This window comes from Somniosus microcephalus, chromosome 32, assembly GCF_052327205.1.
Source record: "Somniosus microcephalus isolate GS21.2 chromosome 32, FLI_Smic_1.0, whole genome shotgun sequence".
NCBI classification, from domain to species: domain Eukaryota; kingdom Metazoa; phylum Chordata; class Chondrichthyes; order Squaliformes; family Somniosidae; genus Somniosus; species Somniosus microcephalus.
Window position 1 is genome coordinate 19,221,125 of NC_141018.1, and position 20,968 is coordinate 19,242,092.

General features: G+C 47.3%; 1 protein-coding gene across 1 annotated transcript in view; it reads right to left on the reverse strand.

Moving 5' to 3' along the window:
- Nucleotides 1-886: 886 nt before the first annotated feature.
- slc28a1 (solute carrier family 28 member 1) overlaps nt 887-20,968 on the reverse strand; it is a 52,850-nt gene continuing 32,768 nt past the window's right edge. Inside the window, exons 12-17 of the mRNA XM_085971996.1 lie at nt 20,770-20,938; nt 15,928-16,125; nt 15,085-15,166; nt 10,955-11,053; nt 10,665-10,776; nt 887-6,513 (exon numbers count right to left, since the gene is read on the reverse strand). Coding sequence (XP_085828122.1) covers nt 6,393-6,513; nt 10,665-10,776; nt 10,955-11,053; nt 15,085-15,166; nt 15,928-16,125; nt 20,770-20,938 — 781 coding nt within the window. The 3' untranslated portion in view covers nt 887-6,392. The remainder of the gene's footprint in view (nt 6,514-10,664; nt 10,777-10,954; nt 11,054-15,084; nt 15,167-15,927; nt 16,126-20,769; nt 20,939-20,968) is intronic.

Consider the following 20,968-nt stretch of genomic DNA (forward strand, 5'->3'; position numbering starts at 1 on the left):
TGATGAGACTTCCAGGAATATGCCCAACCGGAGTTGGCAACCCCAGCGTGGCCGGGTGACTATGGGGCACGATCACAAGGTGCCCACCAACGCGCTCAAAGCTTTCCGCGACCGGTGGGCACCGTAGGTTACGAGCTGACTTATTGACCATTATTACCAAATTGCTATTTCCCATTGCTGGCATGCACTGTTAGTTTGACTGGGTCGCTCGTCGTGTATTGCTGGTGTCTGGTTCCCGGGGCACACTTATATTTGTGCTTGTGAGGCCACTCTGTCTGCCCAGGCAAAATAACTCCAAGTACTAGATAGTTCCTGCACCAAACTGTATAACGCCCGCAGGAATAAGGTGAGTGGGCAAATCGGCAGGAACGCTCTGTTTATATTGGAGCCGCCACTCCAGTTGGGCTGCATATAGTGACACCTCTATTCCCGGCCAGAATGGAGATGATTGGGTAATTTCCCCCGTCAATCAGGCCTGGAGACCGCACTGCTGGGTTTGAGTTTATGCACATAATTTGTATTATGTAACTATCCTCCACTCACTGCATTTTGCTGGAGCAATAATCCTGCTCTTATTGGGAGACATTGCTGTAGTTTTGGTCACGAGTTCTCTTTTTACTGTAGTTTGTAGAGACTCTTTAAATAGACTCTGTAGACTGCTGTAGTGCGCTGTTTAAATAGACGCTGTTTGCAGAGTAAATAGAATTTGTTTGCTGTAAGATAGACAATTTGCTGTGAGTCCTGCTATAAGTCCCGCCCCTCCTCCAGCACATTGACTGTCGATTGACACTTTGCTCCAGTTCCTGTGGAAACCGCTCCTGCTTTTCTTAGCCGTACTGAATGCAGCCTCCATTGGTAAATGGAAAAAAACACTCTGAAGCAAGTATTGAAGCAGCAAAACATTTTTTTTAATTGACAAAGCCAAAAATACTTAATTTGACAAAATATCAGCCTGTCCTTTGAAGACAGATAGCACCTAAATGGCAGCTCTGGAAGAGGTAGCATCAGATATTTTTTAGGAGCAATCTGCTCCTGAACTGCACCGGGTTCTATTACAGGAAATCTGTGCAGAGGCAGCGGACATTCATTTGCACGTAATTCACAATGCCGTGCTCCCTCCAGGCACAGTCAGGTGTGGTTCAGTGGGTAGCATTCTTGGCTCTGGAGCCAACAGGTTGTAGGTTCAAGTCCCACTCCAGAGACTTGAGTACAAAATCTAAGTTGAGCGTCCAGTGCATTACTGAGGGAGTGCTGCACTGTTGGAGGTGCCGTTTTTCGGCTGAGACGTTATACTGAGGCGGACATAAAAGATCCTGTGACACTATTCACAGAAGACCAGGGGAATCCTGGCCAATATTCATCCATTTAGGACTGAGATGAGGAGAAATGTCTTCACTCAGAGGGTGGTGAACCTGTGGAATTCTCTACCCCAGAGGGCTGTGGAGGCCAAGTCACTGAAGATATTTAAGAAGGAGATAGATAGATTTCTAGACACAAAAGGCAACAAGGGGTATGGGGAGAGAGTGGAGATATGGTATTGAGATAGAGGATCAGCCATGATCATATTGAAGGGCTGAATGGCCTCCTCCTGCGCCTATTTTTCTATGTTTATATAGTCTCAGGATAAGGGGTCGGCCATTTAAGACCGAGATGAGGAGGAATTTCTTCACCCAGAGGGTTGTGATTCTCTGCCCCAGAGGGCTGTGGATGCTGAGTCTTTGAGTATATTCAAGGCTGAGATTGATAGATTTTTGGGCTCTAGTGGAATCAAGGGATATGCAGATCGGGCGGGAAAGTGGAGTTGAGGTCGATGATCAGCCATGATCTTATTGAATGGCGGAGCAGGCTCGAGGGGCCGTATGGCCGACTCCTGCTCCTATTTCTTATGCTCTTATGTTAACCAACATCACTAAAAAAACAGTCCGTAAGGGTGACCCTGAGCTTCCGGTCACCTGTCACTTTAATTCTCCAGTTCACTCCCACTCTGATCTCTCTGTCCTCGGCCTATTACACTGTTCCAATGAAGCTCGAGGAACAGCACCTCATCTTTCGATTAGGCACTTTCCAGCCTTCTGGACTCAACATTGAGTTCAACAATTTCAGACCATAACCCCTGCCCCCATTTTTCATGCTGTATGATTTTTGCCATTCCCATTTACAACATTTTATCTTTCCAGCCTCTTACATAAGCACAGTATATTCCTTCCATTCCTTCCTCCCCTCCCCCCCCCCCCCTGTCTCTGCACCTGCTTAATATCTGTTACATCTCCAGCTTTTTCCAGTTCTGATGAAGGGTCCCAGACCTGAAACGTTAACTCTGTTTCTCTCTCCACGGATGCTGCCTGGCCTGCTGCGTGTTTCCAGCATTTCCTGTTGTTGTTTCACTAAAAAAACAGATGATCTGGTCGTTTATCTTGTTGCTGTGAGTGGGGCCTCTCTGTGCCGCGTTTCCTACATTACAACAGAGACAGTACTTTCATTGGCTGTAAAGCGCTTTGGGACGTCCTGAGGTCGTGAAAGGCGCTATATAACGCAAGTCTTACATTAGGCACCGAACAGGTGCAAAGGATGAGCACCCAATTTTCTGGTACGTAGCGCCTGTAGTTCCACAGGCAGGTTTGTTCAGATTCAGGTACTATTGTCTTGGGTGGTGGTTGAGGAATGGGTCCTAGTTACTCACCTGATGCATTTGTTTTCTCCTCCTGCACCTGCCAACAGAAAGGAATGCCCAGGGAGCTACCCACAGCTATACCTCACTGCGCCTCTAGAGGGTGCAGCAATGCAAATCACATGCAAATGAATGTCAGATATCTCCCCACTTGGATTTCCTGTATTAAGACCTGTGCAATTGAGGGGCAGACTGCTCCTCGCAAAGCCTGTATAGGCAGAATGACAGGGCTGTTCCCTGGGAGACAGGCGGCTGTTGGGGAGGTTACAGCTGTGAGAAGCTTGGAGTTCAGTTTTGGAAACAAAGTTGGTGGAAAACAAACTGAACAGCAAGTTGGGGCAATAAAGGATGAGTCTCGTTGAAGAGAACGGACCCAGCCTGCTGAATGTGCCTCCCAGGGAGCGCCTGCTTTTATATGGGCCCAAAGCGGCCAGCACGCTTTTCGGGCGTTCTGACTGCCTTCGGTTTAAAGTCTCCTCCAAAAGGCGGCACCTCTGACAGTGCAGCACTCCCTTGGTATTTTGGGTTAGCCTTGCATGGCCTGTGTGCTGGCTCTCGGTCCCACAGGGGCTTCTAGACTGCGTTATGGAGCACGGTGCCCGTCGAGCAGGCCTCAGCCCTGACAACTGATGCTATTCTATAGGTAGAGGCGCTGAGCTGTCTAAGGAACAGTCTGATATTTACTGCATGAGTTACCATCCCAGTCACTGGGAGTCCGGTGCGTAGAACTACCGGTTCACAATTGATAAAATTCAACATCAGAAAAGATACCAGCTCCTCTGAACATTCACCTTAAATCTGCTAGAATTACCAGGCTTCTATAAATGACAGTGAAACATTCTACCACTAGACCCTCTAATCCCTCTCTGTACCCTCTAACCCCTCTCTGTATCCCCTAATCTCTCTGACTGCGATATATAAATAACCTGAATAAAGCCTCTTAGATTTTCTTGAACAGATTTTAGTGGAAACTCCCCACGGTGGTTCAAATTAGGTTTAATTTCCCTACATTACAACAGTGACTACACTTTAAAAAAGTACCTCATTTGCTGTAAAGTGCTTTGGGACATCCTGAGGTCATGAAAGGCACTGTATAAATGCAAGTCTCTCTTGAATTAAAATATAAAACAATTTCAGTGATTTCCAATGACGAGGGTGAACTACCAGCTGGAGCTAAGGCCATGACTACATTAGAAAGGAATAAGAGAGATGCGACTTAAGGGTGCAGTTCCCGTCCAAAGTTGTGAAGGCAGGTGCCACCATATAAAGATTTGGTGGAATATTTGAGGAATGAAATGAATCCATTTCCCGAGTCGGGAAGAATGAATGGATATCGACTTGGGATTCAGGATGGAAGAAGGAAAAGAAAGTCAGGCTCAAAAGGTCAGGTAAATGGGATCACGTCTTTTATTCTTATGTGGTGGAGTCACTGAGATGATCAGCACAGGAGGTTCCCCTGCAGCCCATCGCACCTGCGCCACCTGTTCGCTTTTCAACGGGAGCGATCAGGTGGAATTTGCAGAGACCCCACTGCAAAATGGCAGGCAGTAGGCAAGGGCCCGCATGCTCAGTGGGTAGCACCCTCGCCTCGGAGTCAGAAGGTTGTGGGTTCAAGTCCCGCTCCAGGGACTTGAGCACAAAATGTAGGCTGACACTCCCAGTGCAGTGCTGAGGGAGTGCTGCACTGTCGGAGGTGCCGTCTTCCGGAGGAGCCCCGTCTGCTCTCTCAGGGGGACGTAAAAGATCCCGTGGCACTATTTCGAAGCAGAGCAGGGGGAGTTCTCCCCGGTGTCCAGGGGGAAAGAACAGGGGAGTGGGGCTAATTGGATCGCTCTTTCAAAGAGCCGGCACAGTCAGGATGGGCTGAATGGACTTCGTCTATGCTGGGTGATTCTACTGGCACGGGGCCTCGGACGATTCTGCCCATCTTTTGTTACGAGCATCTGGATGGCATCTTGAAGCTTCCGCCTGAACTGCTTTGAACTTCCAGCTGATATAACATGCTAGGAGGTCATAGCGGCCCCGGTCCCTTCAGCTATGGTGACAGGGCTGCTTCAATCCACAGCAGACCAGTTATTGACGTTCATGTGGCCGGGGCACTTGGGGAGGGTGGGGGGGTGGGAGAGGGTGAACTTCCACAATGGATCTTCCCCTCGTCCTACACACCTTCAGCGTAAGAGCTTAGGAAACTCCGGAGGATTAAAAAAACCCGGCGCAGATACCCTTGATGTAGGGTTGCCAACTCGGTTTGGACATTTTCCTGGAGGTGTCATCACATGACCTCCAAACGCCCCCCCCGCCATTGGCTGCCCTACACGTCCATCCTCTCGACGGCCAATTGGAAAGCGAACAGACTCTTCATTACCCAATTAGATGATTCTTGACTGTCAAACAGCCTTTTTTCCCCCATCTCCGTTGTTTTTATAAGTAATAAATGGAAGTATTCAAAGAATTTTTTTAATACCCCTATGATTTTTCTCCCGGGTGAATCTTTAATTCCTGGAGACTCCAGGACAGTCCTGGAGTGTAGGCAACCCCTACAGTTATGTCGCTTTTAGGGAATTCCTGTGGCTCGCCTGCCAGTGATGTCGGACAAGCAGGAAATTTCCCCCCCAACCCCCGGAAATTCACCCCCTTGGACTTTAGCGGATCTCATTCGGATAGTATCAGCCCTCTTAATGGATTCAGCCATGCCATTCATCTTAATTTTGCATTCTTTGAAGTGAATCAATGAAGCAAGAGTTAGAAATTATGGACTAGATTTTTTCCACTTGGGGGAAAAATCCCAAGTAAAAGTGAAGTGGGCTGACCCTTCGGAAAAGTCCCCGCAGTAAACGGTACCACCTGTGATTGGGTGATGCTAACCCTATGCTGCAAGATGTAAAGACCTGCAGTCGGGGCCAGAACTACAGTGAGCTAATAGGTCAAACTGTTCAGAGCCAAGAAATTCATGGCCACATTCATGGTTAGAGCTGCCCGTTATTTGCCAGATGCTTGACTGCCTGATTATACTGGGGTGTAGTCACTGACTGTTCCCAGGGCCTCCATCATTATTGGGTCACAGAAACCAGACTGACAAGGCACTGATTATGGTTGTAGGTGAGGACGTGGGTGGGGGGGCTGGCTGGTACATTGGCCATTGTAAGGACATTGAGATCTTGCCCCTACAGCTGCTGATTGATAGCTCCCCCAACAGGTTGGTGAATAGGTTACTTGAGGCTCATTGTGATAATGTCACTGCTTGTGTGTCACGCTCTCTCTTCCCCCTCCACAACAGACTGATAAATAGAAAATCTAGGCTCACTGTGATGATGTCATTGTGTGGGTCTCACGCTCTCTCTTCCCCCTCCACAACTGACTGATAAATAGAAAATCGAGGCTCACTGTGATGATGTCATTGTGTGGGTATCACGCTCTCTCTTCCCCCTCCACAACAGACTGATAAATAGAAAATCTAGGCTCACTGTGATGATGTCACGTTAAAAACACAGTACAAAAGGAAAAGTTTTATGAAGATCAGGTCTGGATGGACAATCAATGCTGCAAGATGTAAGTTCTGTTACATGTACAACTCCAATCCTTGTCCTGTAGGGAACTAATTGAGACAATCTTCCCCAGTTCAGGACTGTGTGGCAATCTGACTTATCAGATTAGGAAGCAAATGTTTGTTTGGCTTGTACATGTTATCTTATTTATAGGGGGGGGGGTGGGGAAATAGTATCATTCACACTATACACACACTATTGTTATACAGACCACAACAGTTATATAAAAACTTAGCACTCTGATCGACACTTGACCATTGTCCTTCGAAAGTAACGGTTCCATTCCTAGGGAGTATCACACTGTGGAGAGAAAAGGAGGGTCAGTTCTGACGGACAGATCAGAAGACAGCAAAGTACCAGGAAGGCCATTTTAGTCAACAAGCCCTCTAACTCCACACACAATATACAGGATTTTAACTTATCGGTTGCTTTGTGGCAATGGCCTTGCACACAGGCCTTTTAATCAGGGGCTGCTTTTTGTTGTTGGCTGTTTTGGGGCCTGTGTCAACTTTTTTTTGATGCGGTTAGCTTTTCCGAGTTCTGTAGGTTGGCGTTGATGGGATTGTTTTTTTTTTGGGTGTCTTGGAGGCTGCGACAAGCTGTGAATCTTTGGGTCGGAATTGCTGGCGGTGGTGCAGAGAAGAAAGAGCAAGAATATGGGAGAGGGAGGCCGGCAGATCCCACACGGTGGGCCGCACGGCCTATTAGGCAGCGCTCCTTCAGATATACCCTGCCTGGCCAATAGACCCGCCCAGTCATGGACTGGCAGTGCAAGCTGTGCCACAATATTCAGCTAGTGAGATGGGCAATGTGGCCAATGGGTTCTGGTCTCTAACAGGAGATGCTGGGGGGATCCTAGGAGGGGAGAGGACCATAGACCCTGCATTTTTTATACGGTTGTTGATGTTTTAAATGTAGTAACTTGAATTTATGTTTTTTTAACTTCAGGAAGAGAGGATTAAATAAATTATGAGAACATAAGAAATAGGAGCAGGAATAGGCCACTTGGCCCCTCGAGCCTGCTCCGCCATTCAATAAGATCATGGCTGATCTTGGGCTCAAAGCCACTTCCCTGTCCGCTCCCCATAACCCTTCACTCCCTTATCTTGCAAAAATCTGTCTATCTCCAACTTAAATGTATTTAATGACCCAGCCTCCACGGTTCTCTGGGGCAGAGAATTCCACAGATTTATGACCCTCTGAGAGAAGAAATTCCTCCTCATCTCAGTTCTAAAAGGGCGACCCCTTATTCTGAGACTGTGCCCCCGAGTTCTAGATTTCCCCACGAGGGGAAACATCCTCTCTGCATCTACCTTGTCGAGCCCCCTCAGTATCTTACATGTTTCAATAAGATCCCCTCTCATTCTTCTAAACTCCAATGAGTATAGGCTCAACCTTTCCTCATAAGTCAACCCCCTCATCTCAGGAATCAACCGAGTGAATCGTCTCTGAACGCTTTTATGAATGCTTTTACAACAAGACGATATTTAAGTCCTGCCATTTAGAACTAAATTGGTGTCTATTCTTTCAGAAAGAAGGTAGAGCTGGGGCTCTGATGGAACATAAGAAGGGGTCAATCCGGGATTTGGCAGATGGCGGTCATTGGAAAACCGCAGCGCTGAATGGAAGAAGATCTCCGGGGGCTGCAAGCCAGATATTTCCCGAGAAAAGCTCCCACTCAGCACTGCTCCCCTGCCAAACCTTCACCCAGCGCTGACCATTTTTCTTGGAATCCAGTTTGCCCGGCGTTCCGATTTAAGAAGCATTGATGTCCCGTACACCCCCCCATCCCCTCCAGCAATCCCCTACACGCTTCCAAATAACCTGCAAAACAGGAATTGTTTATAAAATAGAAAATGCTGGAAACACTCAGCAGGCCAGGCAGCATCTGTGGAGAGAGAAACAAGAGTTAACGTTTCAGGTCGATGACCCTTCGTCAGAACTGGAAAAAGCTGGAGATGGAACAGGTTTTTAAGCAAGTGTAGGGGCAGGGAAAGGGGGGAGGGGAGGAAAGAACAAAAGGGGAAGGTCTGTGATAGGATGGAAGGCAGGAGAGATTACGGGCTGGATTTTCATTGAGGAGGCGGGTAGAAGGCGGGACTACAACTTTCGGGGTTGTAGTCCCGCCTCCATCGAGTTGTAGCCAACCCACGCGATTTTCACTTGATTGACCTTGTTGAGCCTGCCCAGCAGGCTCAGCAGGCCAATTAAGGGCCACCCGGCAACAGGTGACGTCACAGATTGACATTTCATCTGTCAAGAGCTTTTGACAGATGAAATATCAGCGTTTGACAGCTGTTTGAAGCTGTCAAACACTGACAATCTGTACTCCAGGTTAATTCCTTCCTCTCAGGATGATTTAGAGATCTCCCCGGAACAGAAAGCTGAATGCTGGAACTTTTGACTGGCTTTCTGTGCCAGTGAGATGAGGGACTCCCGAGACCTGAAGGAAGGAAGGCTGTAAAGGTCAGTACATGTAAGTAAAACTTCTTTAAACAATTTACACACACCAAACACACTTACCTCTTCACTCATGCTCACTCACTCACCTGAACACCGGACATCTCGACCCCCCCAAGCCCTTCATTCCGACGGCCCGCCTCGCTAACTTGGCGTGGTTTGGAGCTGTCGGGAATCCCACATTTCACCAATGAAAATAGGGATTAGGCTAAAAACTGACTGTTAACTACCTGTTAACAGGCAGTTAATTGGCACTAATCCCCTTCCCGCCTCGGGGAGGCGGGTCCCAGCACAGGTCGGGTATCCGCCTCCTTTGAAACGGGCATGGAGGCGGGGTGGGTTCGTGCCCCCCGATTTGGGGATTTTAACCCCCCACACGCCTTCAATCCCGCTTCCACGGCCCAATGAAAATCCAGCCCTAAGAGACAAAAGGGATGATGGTGCGAGGCAAAAGGAGATGGTAACGGGACAAGTTAAGAAACAAAGGTTAACTCTAGATGGAGTGTAAATGGCAGAATGATCGACAGCTGCCATGTGAGAGAGAGAGAAAAGCAAGATGGGGCAGAGGTTATGGTCTGAAATTGTTGAACTCGATGTTGAGTCCAGAAAGCTCTTTCCTCCCCTCCCCCCTTTCCCTGCCCCGACACTTGCTTAAAAACCTGTTCCATCTCCAACTTTTTCCGGTTCTGACGAAGGGTCACCGACCTGAAACGTTAACTCTGTTTCTCTCTTCACAGATGCTGCCTGACCTGCTGAGTATTTCCAGCATGTTCTGCTTTTATTTCAGATTTCCAGCATCCACAGTATTTTGCTTTTGTACAATTGCTTATAAAAAGCTAGCCAGACGTGCGCGAAAGAACAGTTGCAATCAACAGCAGTGAGAAAGAACTATTAATCAATTACTCGCGAGGGCTTAAGGTGAGAAAAAAAAGGCCACCGCAGCAAACTCTCCTGCTGGTAGAAAGGTTGGCGAAGAGAGAGGGGGTGAAATTGGTTAAGAAGGCAAATGGTATGTTGACCTTCGTAGTGAGAGGGTTTGAGTACAGGAACAAGGATGTCTTGCTGCAGTTATACAGGGCCTTGGTGAGACCACATCTTGAGTATTGTCTGCAGTTTTGGTCGCCTTATCTGAGGAAGGACGTTCTTGCCATGGAAGGTGTTCAGTGAAGATTCACCAGGCTGATACCTGGGATGGCAGGAATGACGTATGAGTAGAGATTGGGTCGATTGGGCTTATACTCGCTGGAGTTTAGAAGAATGAGAGGGGATGTCGTTAAAACTTATAAAATTCTAACAGGACTAGACAGACTAGATGCAGGAAGGATGTTCCCGATGGCGAGGGAGTCCGGAACCAGGGGTCACAGTCTAAGGATAAGGGGTAAGCCATTTAGGACAGAGATGAGGAGGAATTTCTTCACCCAGAGAGTGGTGAACCTGTGGAATTCTCTACCACAATAACAACAGAAAATGCTGGAAAAACTCAGCAGGCCAGGCAACATCCATGGAGAGAGAAATAGAGTCAACGTTTCGGGTCGAAACCCTTCTACAGAACTTCCACGGATCCTGCCTGGCCTGCTGAGTTTTTCCAGCATTTTCTGTTGTTATTTCGGATTTCCAGCATCCGCAGTATTTTGCTATCGAATTCTCTACCACACAAGGCAGTTGAGGCCAACTTATTAAATATATTCAAGAAGGAGTTAGATCTATTTCTTAAGGCTAAAGGGATATGGGGAGAAAGCAGGGACAGGGTACTGAATTTGGATGATCAGCCATGATCACATTAAATGGTGGAACAGGCTCGAGGGGCCGAATGGCCTACTCCTGCTCCTATCTTCTATGTTTCTATGTCTTTGCCAGTGGCGCGGAAATCAATGGAAGAGGAAACGGGCGCGCGGAGGGTAAAACGAGCACCGCTACCGCCTGTTCCTGCACCACTGGCAGAGCCCAATTTCACTCCCAGGATCCTGCCTCGAGTATCAGAGGGGGCTTACCTGCCATAGAGATTGTGACAGCAGGTGTAGAGGTCGCCACTGGTCCTGTTGAAGGTACTGCCGTTGAGGTAAGTCACACAGTCCACAAAGTCCCTGGGCACGAAGAGAATTCCTAATGCACAGAACATAAATGTAATAGAGTCCGGCTGCTATTAGGTGCGGATGCCTCTTTTTTTTTGTGGGATGTTTTGGTGCGGGAAGGGGGGTGGGGGGTGGGGGGATGGGATGCGCCACAGAATTGACAAGAGATACAGACGCGAACATAATGTTAAAAGTTAAAGGTTGCCCACCTGCGACACACGCGTTCACCAGTGAGGTGAGGAATCCAGTGATCAGAGCGCTGATAATGATTTCCGCCATGTCGCTCTTGCGTGCCGGAGCTATGGAAGCTGTAGAGAGACAGACGGAGAGAGCAAATGTAGGAAAAAAAGAACTTGCCTTTCTATCGCACCTTTCAAAACCTCAGGATGCTCCCAAAGCACTTTACAGCCACCGGAGCACTTTGTGACTGATAATGGCCAGATGTTGGTTGAGGGGATAAATATTGGCCAGCGCACCCAGGGAGAAGGCCCCAACCTTTCTTTGAAATACTGCCACATCCACATGGGAGGGAGGACAGGGCCTTGGTTTAACCTCTCATCTGAAAGGCAGCACCTCCGACACTGCAGCGCTCCATTAGTGCTGCCCCGTGCCCTAACTCGCACCAAGTCCCGTTCGCCCATCACCCTCTGTGCTCGCTGACCTACATTGGCTCCCGGTTAAGCAGCGACTCGATTTCAAAATTCTCATCCTTGTTTTCAAATCACTCCATGGCCTCGCCTCCCCTCCCTATCTCTGTAATCTCCTCCAGCCCCACAACCCCCCTCCCGAGATATCTGTGCTCCTCAAATTCTACCCTCTTGAGCATCCCTGATTATAATCGCTCAACCATTGGTGGCCATGCCTTCTGTTGCCTGGGCCCCAAGCTCTGGAATTCCCTGCCTAAACCTCTCCACCTCACTACCCCTCTTTCCTCCTTTAAGATGCTCCTTAAAACCGACCTCTCTGACCAAGCTTTTGGTCACCTGCCCTAATTTCTCCTTATGTGGATCGGCGTCAAATTTTTTGTCTTAAAATACATTTTACTACGTTAAAGGCGCTATATAAATACAAGTTGTTGTTGTTGTTGGAGTGTGCTCAGGTTTCTGGAGTGGGACTCGAACCCACAACCTTCTGACTCAGAGGTGAGAGTGCTGTCCGCTGACACTGTAGGATCAGGTCTTACGCGCAATTCTTTGTATTGAGCTTTAAAGGGATGGTGTTGCCATGGTGTGGGAGTGCCAGACAGGTTCAGTTCCTGAAGCAACCTGCTCTGAACACTTCCTGGGAGGTCGGACGCTAAACGTGTCAGCTTGGCTCAGTGGCGGGACTCTGTCCTTCGTGTCAGAAGGCTGTGGGTTCAAGCCTCACTGCAGGACTTGAGCACGCAATCCAGGCTGACACTTGCCATGCAACACCCAGGGAGTGCTGCACTGTCAGAGGTGCCGTCTTTTGGACGAGACAATTAGCCAACTTCCCCTCTCCTCATCCAGATGGACATAAAAGATCCCATGGCACTGTGCGAAGAAGAGGAGAGCGTTCTCCCAGTGTTTTGGCTGACACTTATGGCTCCATCAGCACCACCAATAACAGATTACCTGGCCATTTATCTCAGCTGCTGATTGTGGGAGCTTGCTGTGCGCAGATTGGCGGCTGCGTTTCCCTACATTACAACAGTGACTATGCTGCAAAAGCACTTCATTGGCTGTGAAGTGCTTTGGTACACTCCAAGAATGTGAAAGGTGCTTTATAAATGCAAGTTCTTTCTAAATCTGCTGCAGACCAAATTTTGCTCTGTAGCGTTAGCAGTCTATATTGATATTATATTTGTATAAATGACTTGGATGAAGGGACCGTAGGTATGGTTGCTAAATTTGCTGATGACACAAAGATAGGTGGGAAAGTAAATTGTGAAGAGGACACAAGGAGGCTACAAAGGGATATAGATAGGTTAAGTGAGAGGGCAAAGATCTGGCAAATGGAGAATAATTTGGGAAAATGTGAAATTGTCCATTTTGGCACCTCTTACTCTTCTAAACTCCAGCGGATACAAGCCTAGCCTGTCCAACCTTTCCTCATAAGACAACCCGTCCATTCCAGGTATTAGTCTAGTAAACCTGCTCTGAACTGCTTCCAACGCATTTACATCCTTCCTTGATATTATATTGCATTGATTATGTTCTTATGACATGATGAAATAGTGACTTATGCCACTTAACTATTGTAAAGCAGGCTTCCCCCGGCACCATGAGCCACCCGATGTGTTACTAACCCACGCTGACCCAGGTATAATTCTAGATCAGTGCTGATCTAAGTTGATCTCCGCTAAGACGGCAGTTGGGGCTGGAGAGCTGGCCTCAGCCTCAGCCCAGGCTCCTTCTCCTGACTACTATCCAGTGACCCTCTAGCAGAAATCGCCCATGGGCGAAGAGGTTCAGTCTCGGTTGCGATACGTTCGACCGTCCAATAGCGTCCTTGAGCCTCGCTCGTGAACAAAGAACGGACGGACTTCCTTTATACAGGGCCGTTCCCAACCTCGGGACGTCCCAAAGTGCTTCACATCCAATGAAGTACTTTTGACTTCATTTGATGGAAGAAGCCTGCAGGCATTCTACAAAAGTGTCTTCAAAGAGGGGAGACGAGCAATAGGGGAAAAACTGGAGAAAAAAATCAGAATGGACAAGATAAATAACTTTATATATTTATATACAGGAAACTCTTTGGTATCCGGCAGCGACGGGACCGGCATGTTGCTGGTTGATCAAAAATTCCGGATGACGGAGAGGGTTATCTACCAAGGCTATTTTTAACAAAGAAAAATAAAAAAAATCAAGAAATGTGCAGTATACAGTAATTGGGTACTCACCTACAGAATGTTGTGTTAAATGGATGGTGGAAGATGTTTGATTAAGTACAGTACTGCCAGTTGAGGGTAATGCAATGCAATGACTACCAGCAGCGTGGGAGACACACAGTGCCCCTGTAAAATGGCGAATCAGAAGAGACTCCTGGCAGCGCGAGAGAGTCAGACTCCTGTTACAGGGGTATTGAGGTGTTCGGACTTCCGACAGCGCCAAGAAGCCGAGTAGCGGTAGTTTGGAGAACTACCCCCACTGACTAACTCGGCCACCGCGGGAGACTCAGACTCGGCAACATTGCCGGTTATTGAGGTGTTGTTTTCGGAGTGAGAATTTTGCCGGTTAATAGAGAATTCTGGATATTTAGATGCTGTTTAAGCGAGAGTTTCCTGTAAATGACTTGGATGAAGGGACCGAAGGTATGGTTGCTAAATTTGCTGATGACACAAAGATAGGTGGGAAAGTAAATTGTGAAGAGGACATAAGGAGGCTACAAAGGGATACAGAGAGGTTAAGTGAGTGGGCAAAGATCTGGCAAATGGAGTATAATGTGGGAAAATGTGAAATTGTCCATTTTGGCAGGAAGAATAAAAAAGAAGCATATTCTCTAAATGGTGAGAGATTGCAGAGCTCTGAGATGCAGAGGGATCTGGATGTCCTTGTGCATGAATCGCAAAAGGTTACTATGCAGGTACAGCAAGTAATTAGGAAAGCTAATAGAATGTTATTGTTTATTGCGAGGGGAATTGAATACAAAAGTAGGGAGGTTATGCTTCAGCTATACAGGGCATTGGTGAGACCACATCTGGAGTACTGTGTACAGTATTGGTCTCCTTATTTAAGGAAGGATGTAAATGCGTTGGAAGCAGTTCAGAGAAGGTTTACTAGACTAATACCTGGAATGGGCGGGTTGTCTTATGAGGAAAGGTTGGACAGGCTGGGCTTGTATCCGCTGGAGTTTAGAAGAGTAAGAGGTGACTTGATTGAAACATATAAGATCCTGAGGAGTCTGGACAGGGTGGATGTGGAGAGGATGTTTCCTCTTGTGGGAGAATCTAGAACTAGGGGTCACTGTTTAAAAATAAGGGGTCGCCCATTTAAGACAGAGATGAGGAGAAATTTTTTCTCACAGAGGGTCGTGAGTCTTTGGAACTCTCTTCCTCAGAGGGCGGTGGAAGCAGAGTCTTTGAATATTTTTAAGGCAGAGGTAGATAGATTCTTGGTAAGCAAGGGGGTGAAAGGTTATTGGGGGTAGACGGGAATGTGGAGTAATCAGATCAGCCATGATCTTATTGAATGGCGGGGCAGGCTCGAGGGGCCGAGTGGCCTACTCCTGCTCCTAATTCGTATGTTCATATAAATCAGAAAGTAGCAGTTAGGTGACATGGTTTTAAAACACTTGAAGACTGCAGATGGTTAATTTGTCACATTGAAGGCCTTTTAGCACATAGACATCGATTGCTGATTTTGCATTAGCTACTCACAGAGTCCTCCAAGCATGACACCGATTGAAGAGAAGTTAGCGAAGCCACAAAGGGCATATGTGCATATCGTTTCTGCTCTGATCTACAGAAAATAAAACAGAAAGTGTAAAGCTTTTCCATTCATCATGGGCACTGCAGTATCTTTCTGATCCCACAGCTGCTTCCAGTAAAAGCTCTTCATTTGGGTTATGTAACGTTACTTTTGACCGAACTGAATATGAAATCACCAAACCGGAGGTAACTGGTGGCACGGTGTGTCAGAGCCAGACCCTTTCATCCCTGAGACCCGGGCACAAATTCAGCCTAAGTTGAAGTATTTTGCTTGCTGAAAGGTTCTTAACTGAAATGCGGCCCTGATTTTAACTCCAGGTGGACTCCCCGCTCAGGCCCGAGTTAAAATTACAGTCGGGTCTCAATGATGTCATCGGGCCATGGTATGCAGATGTAAAGAAGGACCCCTCTGTTGGCTCCGGGCGGGTGTCCTCGCTGCCTGCTCGGGAGAGCAGGTTAAAATTGCAGACGCTGCGATCATGGCGGCTTTCGGACAGGTAAGAGCCAGGGGCGATTTTAACTGCCCACCCTGCGGGTATCTGCTGAGCGAGTCGGGTTACAATTGCCGTCCTCTCGGCTGCTTTTCTCCTTACTCAAATCTACTGCGCAAGACTGGCAGTAAGGCCGCAAAGATGACCTATTGGGATTGGATGGCACGTTGAGTTAGTGCAATCTCCTAGGTTTGAATCCATGAAATGAAAGGTTCCTCACCCCATTTCCCTATCAGAACTCTTTGGCGACTGACTAGTTATTAGCTGAAATGTAACCTTTGTTGACACTCTGCATACTCACCGAAATCCACTGCTTTTTCCCATCAATAAATTCGGCAATGCCATCCAGGCGGTTTTGCTGGTACAGGGAAAGCTTCTGGTAGGCCACAAACTCATTGAGAAAGAGTTTGACTCCAATCAGTTCGGCCACGAGGAAAGATTCATTCCACTCCATACCCATCATGAAGGCAAACGGCATGAAGACGTAAGAGCAGATGACCTGCATAAGCAATATAGAATAGACCTCACTTCAGGACTCTCATCTTTAACTAGACTTAAGAGTGCTTGCACAATGCAGTTAGGGCAATGGAGCATATTTTATTATTTTTAAGGTTGAAACCAGAACTGAGAGGTTATACCTATCAGGAAAGATTTAACAGGCTGGGGCTCTTTTCGCTAGAAAAGAGAAGGCAGAGGGCTGACCTGATACAGGACATTAAAATTAAGAAAGGGTTTGATAGGGTAAATGTAGAGAAGATCGGGAGGGAATTTTCCCAGCCCTGGGGAGGCGGGACTGCCGGGAAAATGGCAGAATCTGGGAGCGGGTACCCATCCCGCTCCCAACCCGTCTCCATGCCATTTTCCCAGGAGGCGGGTCCCCGACTTGCGCAGGGACCCCGTCTCCTCGAGGCGGGAAGGGGATTAGTGCCAATTAACTACCTGTTAACAGGCAGTTTTTTGGCTTTTCCCTATTTTGAGCCCTAAAGTGTGGGCTTCCCGACGCTCTGAACCTCGCCAGCGTCAGCGAGGCGAGCAGTGAGTCTGCGGGGGTCAGAGGGGCCGAAATGTCCGCTGTGGAGGTGAGTGAAGGGTGCAAGTGTGGAGAGGTAAGTGTGTGAGGTGAGTGTAAAGCGTTCTAAGAAGTTTACTTAACTTTGTTTCTTCCTCCAGGCTTCAACCCTTTAGGTTGCGGAGCTGCCTCATCTCAATGGCAGAGAATGCAGAATGGCCGCTGCATTCTCAGATGCAGTAGCCTTCTGCTTTCTGCTCAGGAGAGATTTCTAAGTGAGCCTGTGTCCAAGGTCTCACCTTAGAAGACAGACTGTCAGCGTTTGACAGCTTCACAGAGCTGTCAAATGCTGACAATTCACCTGTCAAAAAAAATCTCGACAGATGAAACGTCATTCGCTGACGTCATCTGTCACCGGCTTTCCATTAATTGACCGGGCGGGCTTAACAAGGCCAATCAATGGAACATAGCGTGGGTTGGCCGGACGTCACTGGAAACGGGACTAAAACCCGACAAACAGCAGTCCCGCCTCCAGCACGTACCCTTCATAAAATCCAACCCGGTGTTTCCTGTTGGGGGGGGGGGGGGAGTCCAAATCTAGAGGCCATCAATATAAGATAGTCACCAATAAATCCAATCAGTAATTCAGGAGGAACTTCTTTACCCAGAGAGTGGGGAGAATGTGAAGCTCGCTACCACAGGGAGTGGTTGAGGTGAATAGTATATCCAACCACACTGAGAACATTGAGGGGAAGCTAGATAAACACAGGAGGGAAGAAAGGAATAGAAGTGGAATAGGGTTAGAGGAAGAGGGGTGGGCGGAGGCTCGTGTGGAGCAATAAACACTGGCGTGGACCAATTGGACCAGTGGGACCGAATGGCCTTTCTATGCTGTACATCCTATGTAATTCTGTGTAATTATTAATCAGAAGTCACTGTCATGGATTGAGCCGGAAGCAGTCGAGAACGCTGTTTATAAGCTGAGTTAATGAAATGAACTCATTCACAAGGTCATGCGTGTGGCGCTAACGCGTTGTAACCCCAATTTCAGCCTGCCAAATGTACCTGTACACTTTCAATTCCTTTATTTTTATCATATCATTCTGAATCCCACTATCTATATTGATAATAGTTTGGTTCAGCCTTTTCTGCCAATTAGCCTTGAAACCTGTCATTTTTACCAATACACTCCCCTCACTTTCCTCAATCCCACTATCCTTACTTGTCCACTTGTGATCCCGCTAGAATCCTACTATAATAATCGGTCCTGATGGGATACATTAAAGGATCCTGAGGGAACTGGAAGAAGAAATTGGGATTGGACAGTGGCTAGTGTAATACCCATTTTCAAAAAGGGAATGGGTGCTAATCTGGGTAATTACAGGCCTGTTAGTTTAGCAACTGTGGTCGGGAAAATGTTGGAATCTTTAATTAATGGTAAAATGACTAAATACCTAGACGAAGAGAAAATAACTATAAGCAGCCAACACAAACTTCAAAAAGGAGAAATGTATAAAATTCTGACCGGGCTAGACAGACTGGATACAGGGAGGATGTTTCCCCTGGCTGGGGGTCTAGAACGAGGGGTCACAGTCTCAGGATACGGGGTAGGACATTTAGGACTGAGATGAGAAATTTCTTCACTCAGAGGGTGGTGAACCTGTAGAATTCTCTACCACAGAAGGCTGTGGAGGCCAAGTCACTGAATATATTGAAGAAGGAGATAGATAGATTTCTGGACACAAAAGGCATCAAGGGGTATGGGGAGAGAGCGGGAATATGGTATTGAGAGAGAGGATCAGCCATGATCGTGTTGAATGGCGGAGCAGGCTCGAAGGGCCGAATGGCCGACTCCTGCTCCTATTTTTCTCTGTTTCTATAATCCTGATAGACCTCTTTGAGGAGGTGATGGATGTGGATGGGGGGTACATGGACGTTCAGAAAGCCTTTGAGAAGGTACCATGTAGGAAACTATTGGAGAACATTAAGGGGTATGGAATTAGGGGAAGGGTAGCCAATTGGATTAAGAACTAGTTAGAAGGGAGGATACAGAGAGTAGGAGTTGAGGGCAATTTTCTCAGTGTGGTTGGCTGTGGACAGTAATGTCCCACCAGGTTCAGAACTCAAGCTGCTTCTGTTGACTGTACACATTAATAATTTGGATATTGGACTAGTTTGCAGACCTTACTGAAATAGGAGGCATATTAAATAAATCTGAGCACCAAAGGAAGCTCTGAGGGGAATATTGATAAGATTACAGAATAAGCAGAAAGGTGGCTGACCGAATTCAGTGACAGTAAGCGTGAGGTGTTTCATTATACTTCACAGGATATTAAATGCAACACGTCAAGGCCTTAAAATAAAACTAATGGAATACGCGGGCTTATGCTAAGAGCTACTGAATACAGAAGTCATAAAAACATAAGAAATAGGAGCAGGAGTAGCCATTCAATAAGATCATGGCTGATCTTCCACCTCAGCTCCACTTTGCTGCCCCATCCCCATATCCTTTGATTCCCTTAGTGTTCAAAGAAGTCGAGATGTAATGGTAAATCTATATAAAACCTTACTAAGACCACAGTTGGAGTAATGTGTGCACTTAGGGGCTCCATACTATAGGAAGGACGTTTGAGGCAACAGAGAGTGCATGACATGAATCAGTCATTCATGAAAGAAAGACTTATGAAATAATACTGAGCAGCCTATGGGTGGTGCTGTCCAGGGAGAGTATAAATACTTGGGCACGGGCCCAGCTTGCGCAGGACATTCTTAACAGGAACTAGTGAAGGACACAACTAGACCTCCATGTTGTAAAACAGTTGATTAAAGCTTTGTTTAATGCTTAGACCAAGTGCCTAGTAGTTTTCTTACGTCAGTGCAGATTCACTAGGACGCTAATACAATAGCAAAATACTGCGGATGCTGGAAAGCTGAAATAACAACAGAAAATGCTGGAAGCACTCAGCAGGTTAGGCAGCATCCGCGGAGCGAGAAACAGAGTTAACGTTTCAGGTCTGTGACCCTTCGTCAGATCTGGAAAAGGTTAGCGATGTGACAGGTTTTAAGCAAGTGCACCTGTTACATCTCTAACCTTTTCCAGTTTCTCTGTTTTTCTCTCGCCGCGAATGCTGCCTGGCCTGCTGCGTGCTTCCAGCATTTTCTGTTGTTATTTTGCTATGATGCTGCCTGGTATGGCGGACAGGGGAGATTATGGGGTTTATTTCATGGAGGTGTTTAAATTATGAAGGGGATAGGACAGAGTCATAAGAACAGACTGTTTCCAGTGGTTGACGGGCCTAGAATGAAGTGGCATAGATATAATATTAAATGTAAGAGATGTAGGACAAAGAGCAGGAGAAACCTTTTTTACACAGAGGGTTGTAAGGCTGTGGAATACGCCACCAGAGTCAGTGACTGAAGCAGCAAATTACGTCAATATTTAAGACTAGGTGCAACATCCCCATCGACACCTGGGAATCCCTGGCCCAAGACCACACAAAGTGGAGGAGAAGCATCCGGGAAGGCGCCGAACACCTCGAGTCTCTTCGCCGGGAGCAAGCGGAAGCCAAGCGCAAACAGCGGAAGGAGCGCACGTCAACCCGAGCACCCCACCCCACCTGCCCCTTCAACCACCGTCTGCCCCACCTGTGACAGAGACTGTAGATCCCGCATTGGACTCATCAGTCACCTGAAAACTCATTTTTAATGTGGAAGCAAGTCATCCTCGGTTCCGAGAGACTGCCTAAGAAGAGAGAGAGATATGGGTAGTTGAAGGAAATGGGGAGAAAGGCATATGAGAAGAGGGTGGGCACATGGGATTAGGACTTGATGTAATTTCTATGTAATTCTTCTTGTTGGAATATGTCATTCCTTTCACAAAATGGTTCCCTCGTCTTTTCCATTGTATTGCTTTTCTTGACTATTTCTCACTTATTTAGGCTGAGTGAGTTGCCATGACATCTTCCTGTGACTATAAAGCGGTAGATGAAATGACCACGGACTGTCCTGTGCTGAGTAAAAGGCTGGCGCTATGACATGGTTCTCTGTGAGCTGGTGAAGTGGCCAGGCCCGTGCAGCAAGTACCCGCTTCTGATTCACGGGCAGGCGGAGCTGTGCGCAATAAATGCACTGTACCTGGAAGCTTAGCTCGGGATAATCCACCATACCTCCAAACCAGGAGAGAGCCGCGTTTAAAAACTCCAGAACAGCTAAAAAGGCAAGTAGGTTGACAGTGATGTTAGCAACTAGACCAATGGAGGCGGAGGCGCCATTACTTGCAGCTTCTAGAACATTCTGTTCTCCTCTGAAGGGGAATAAAGGAAAGAAATAGTTA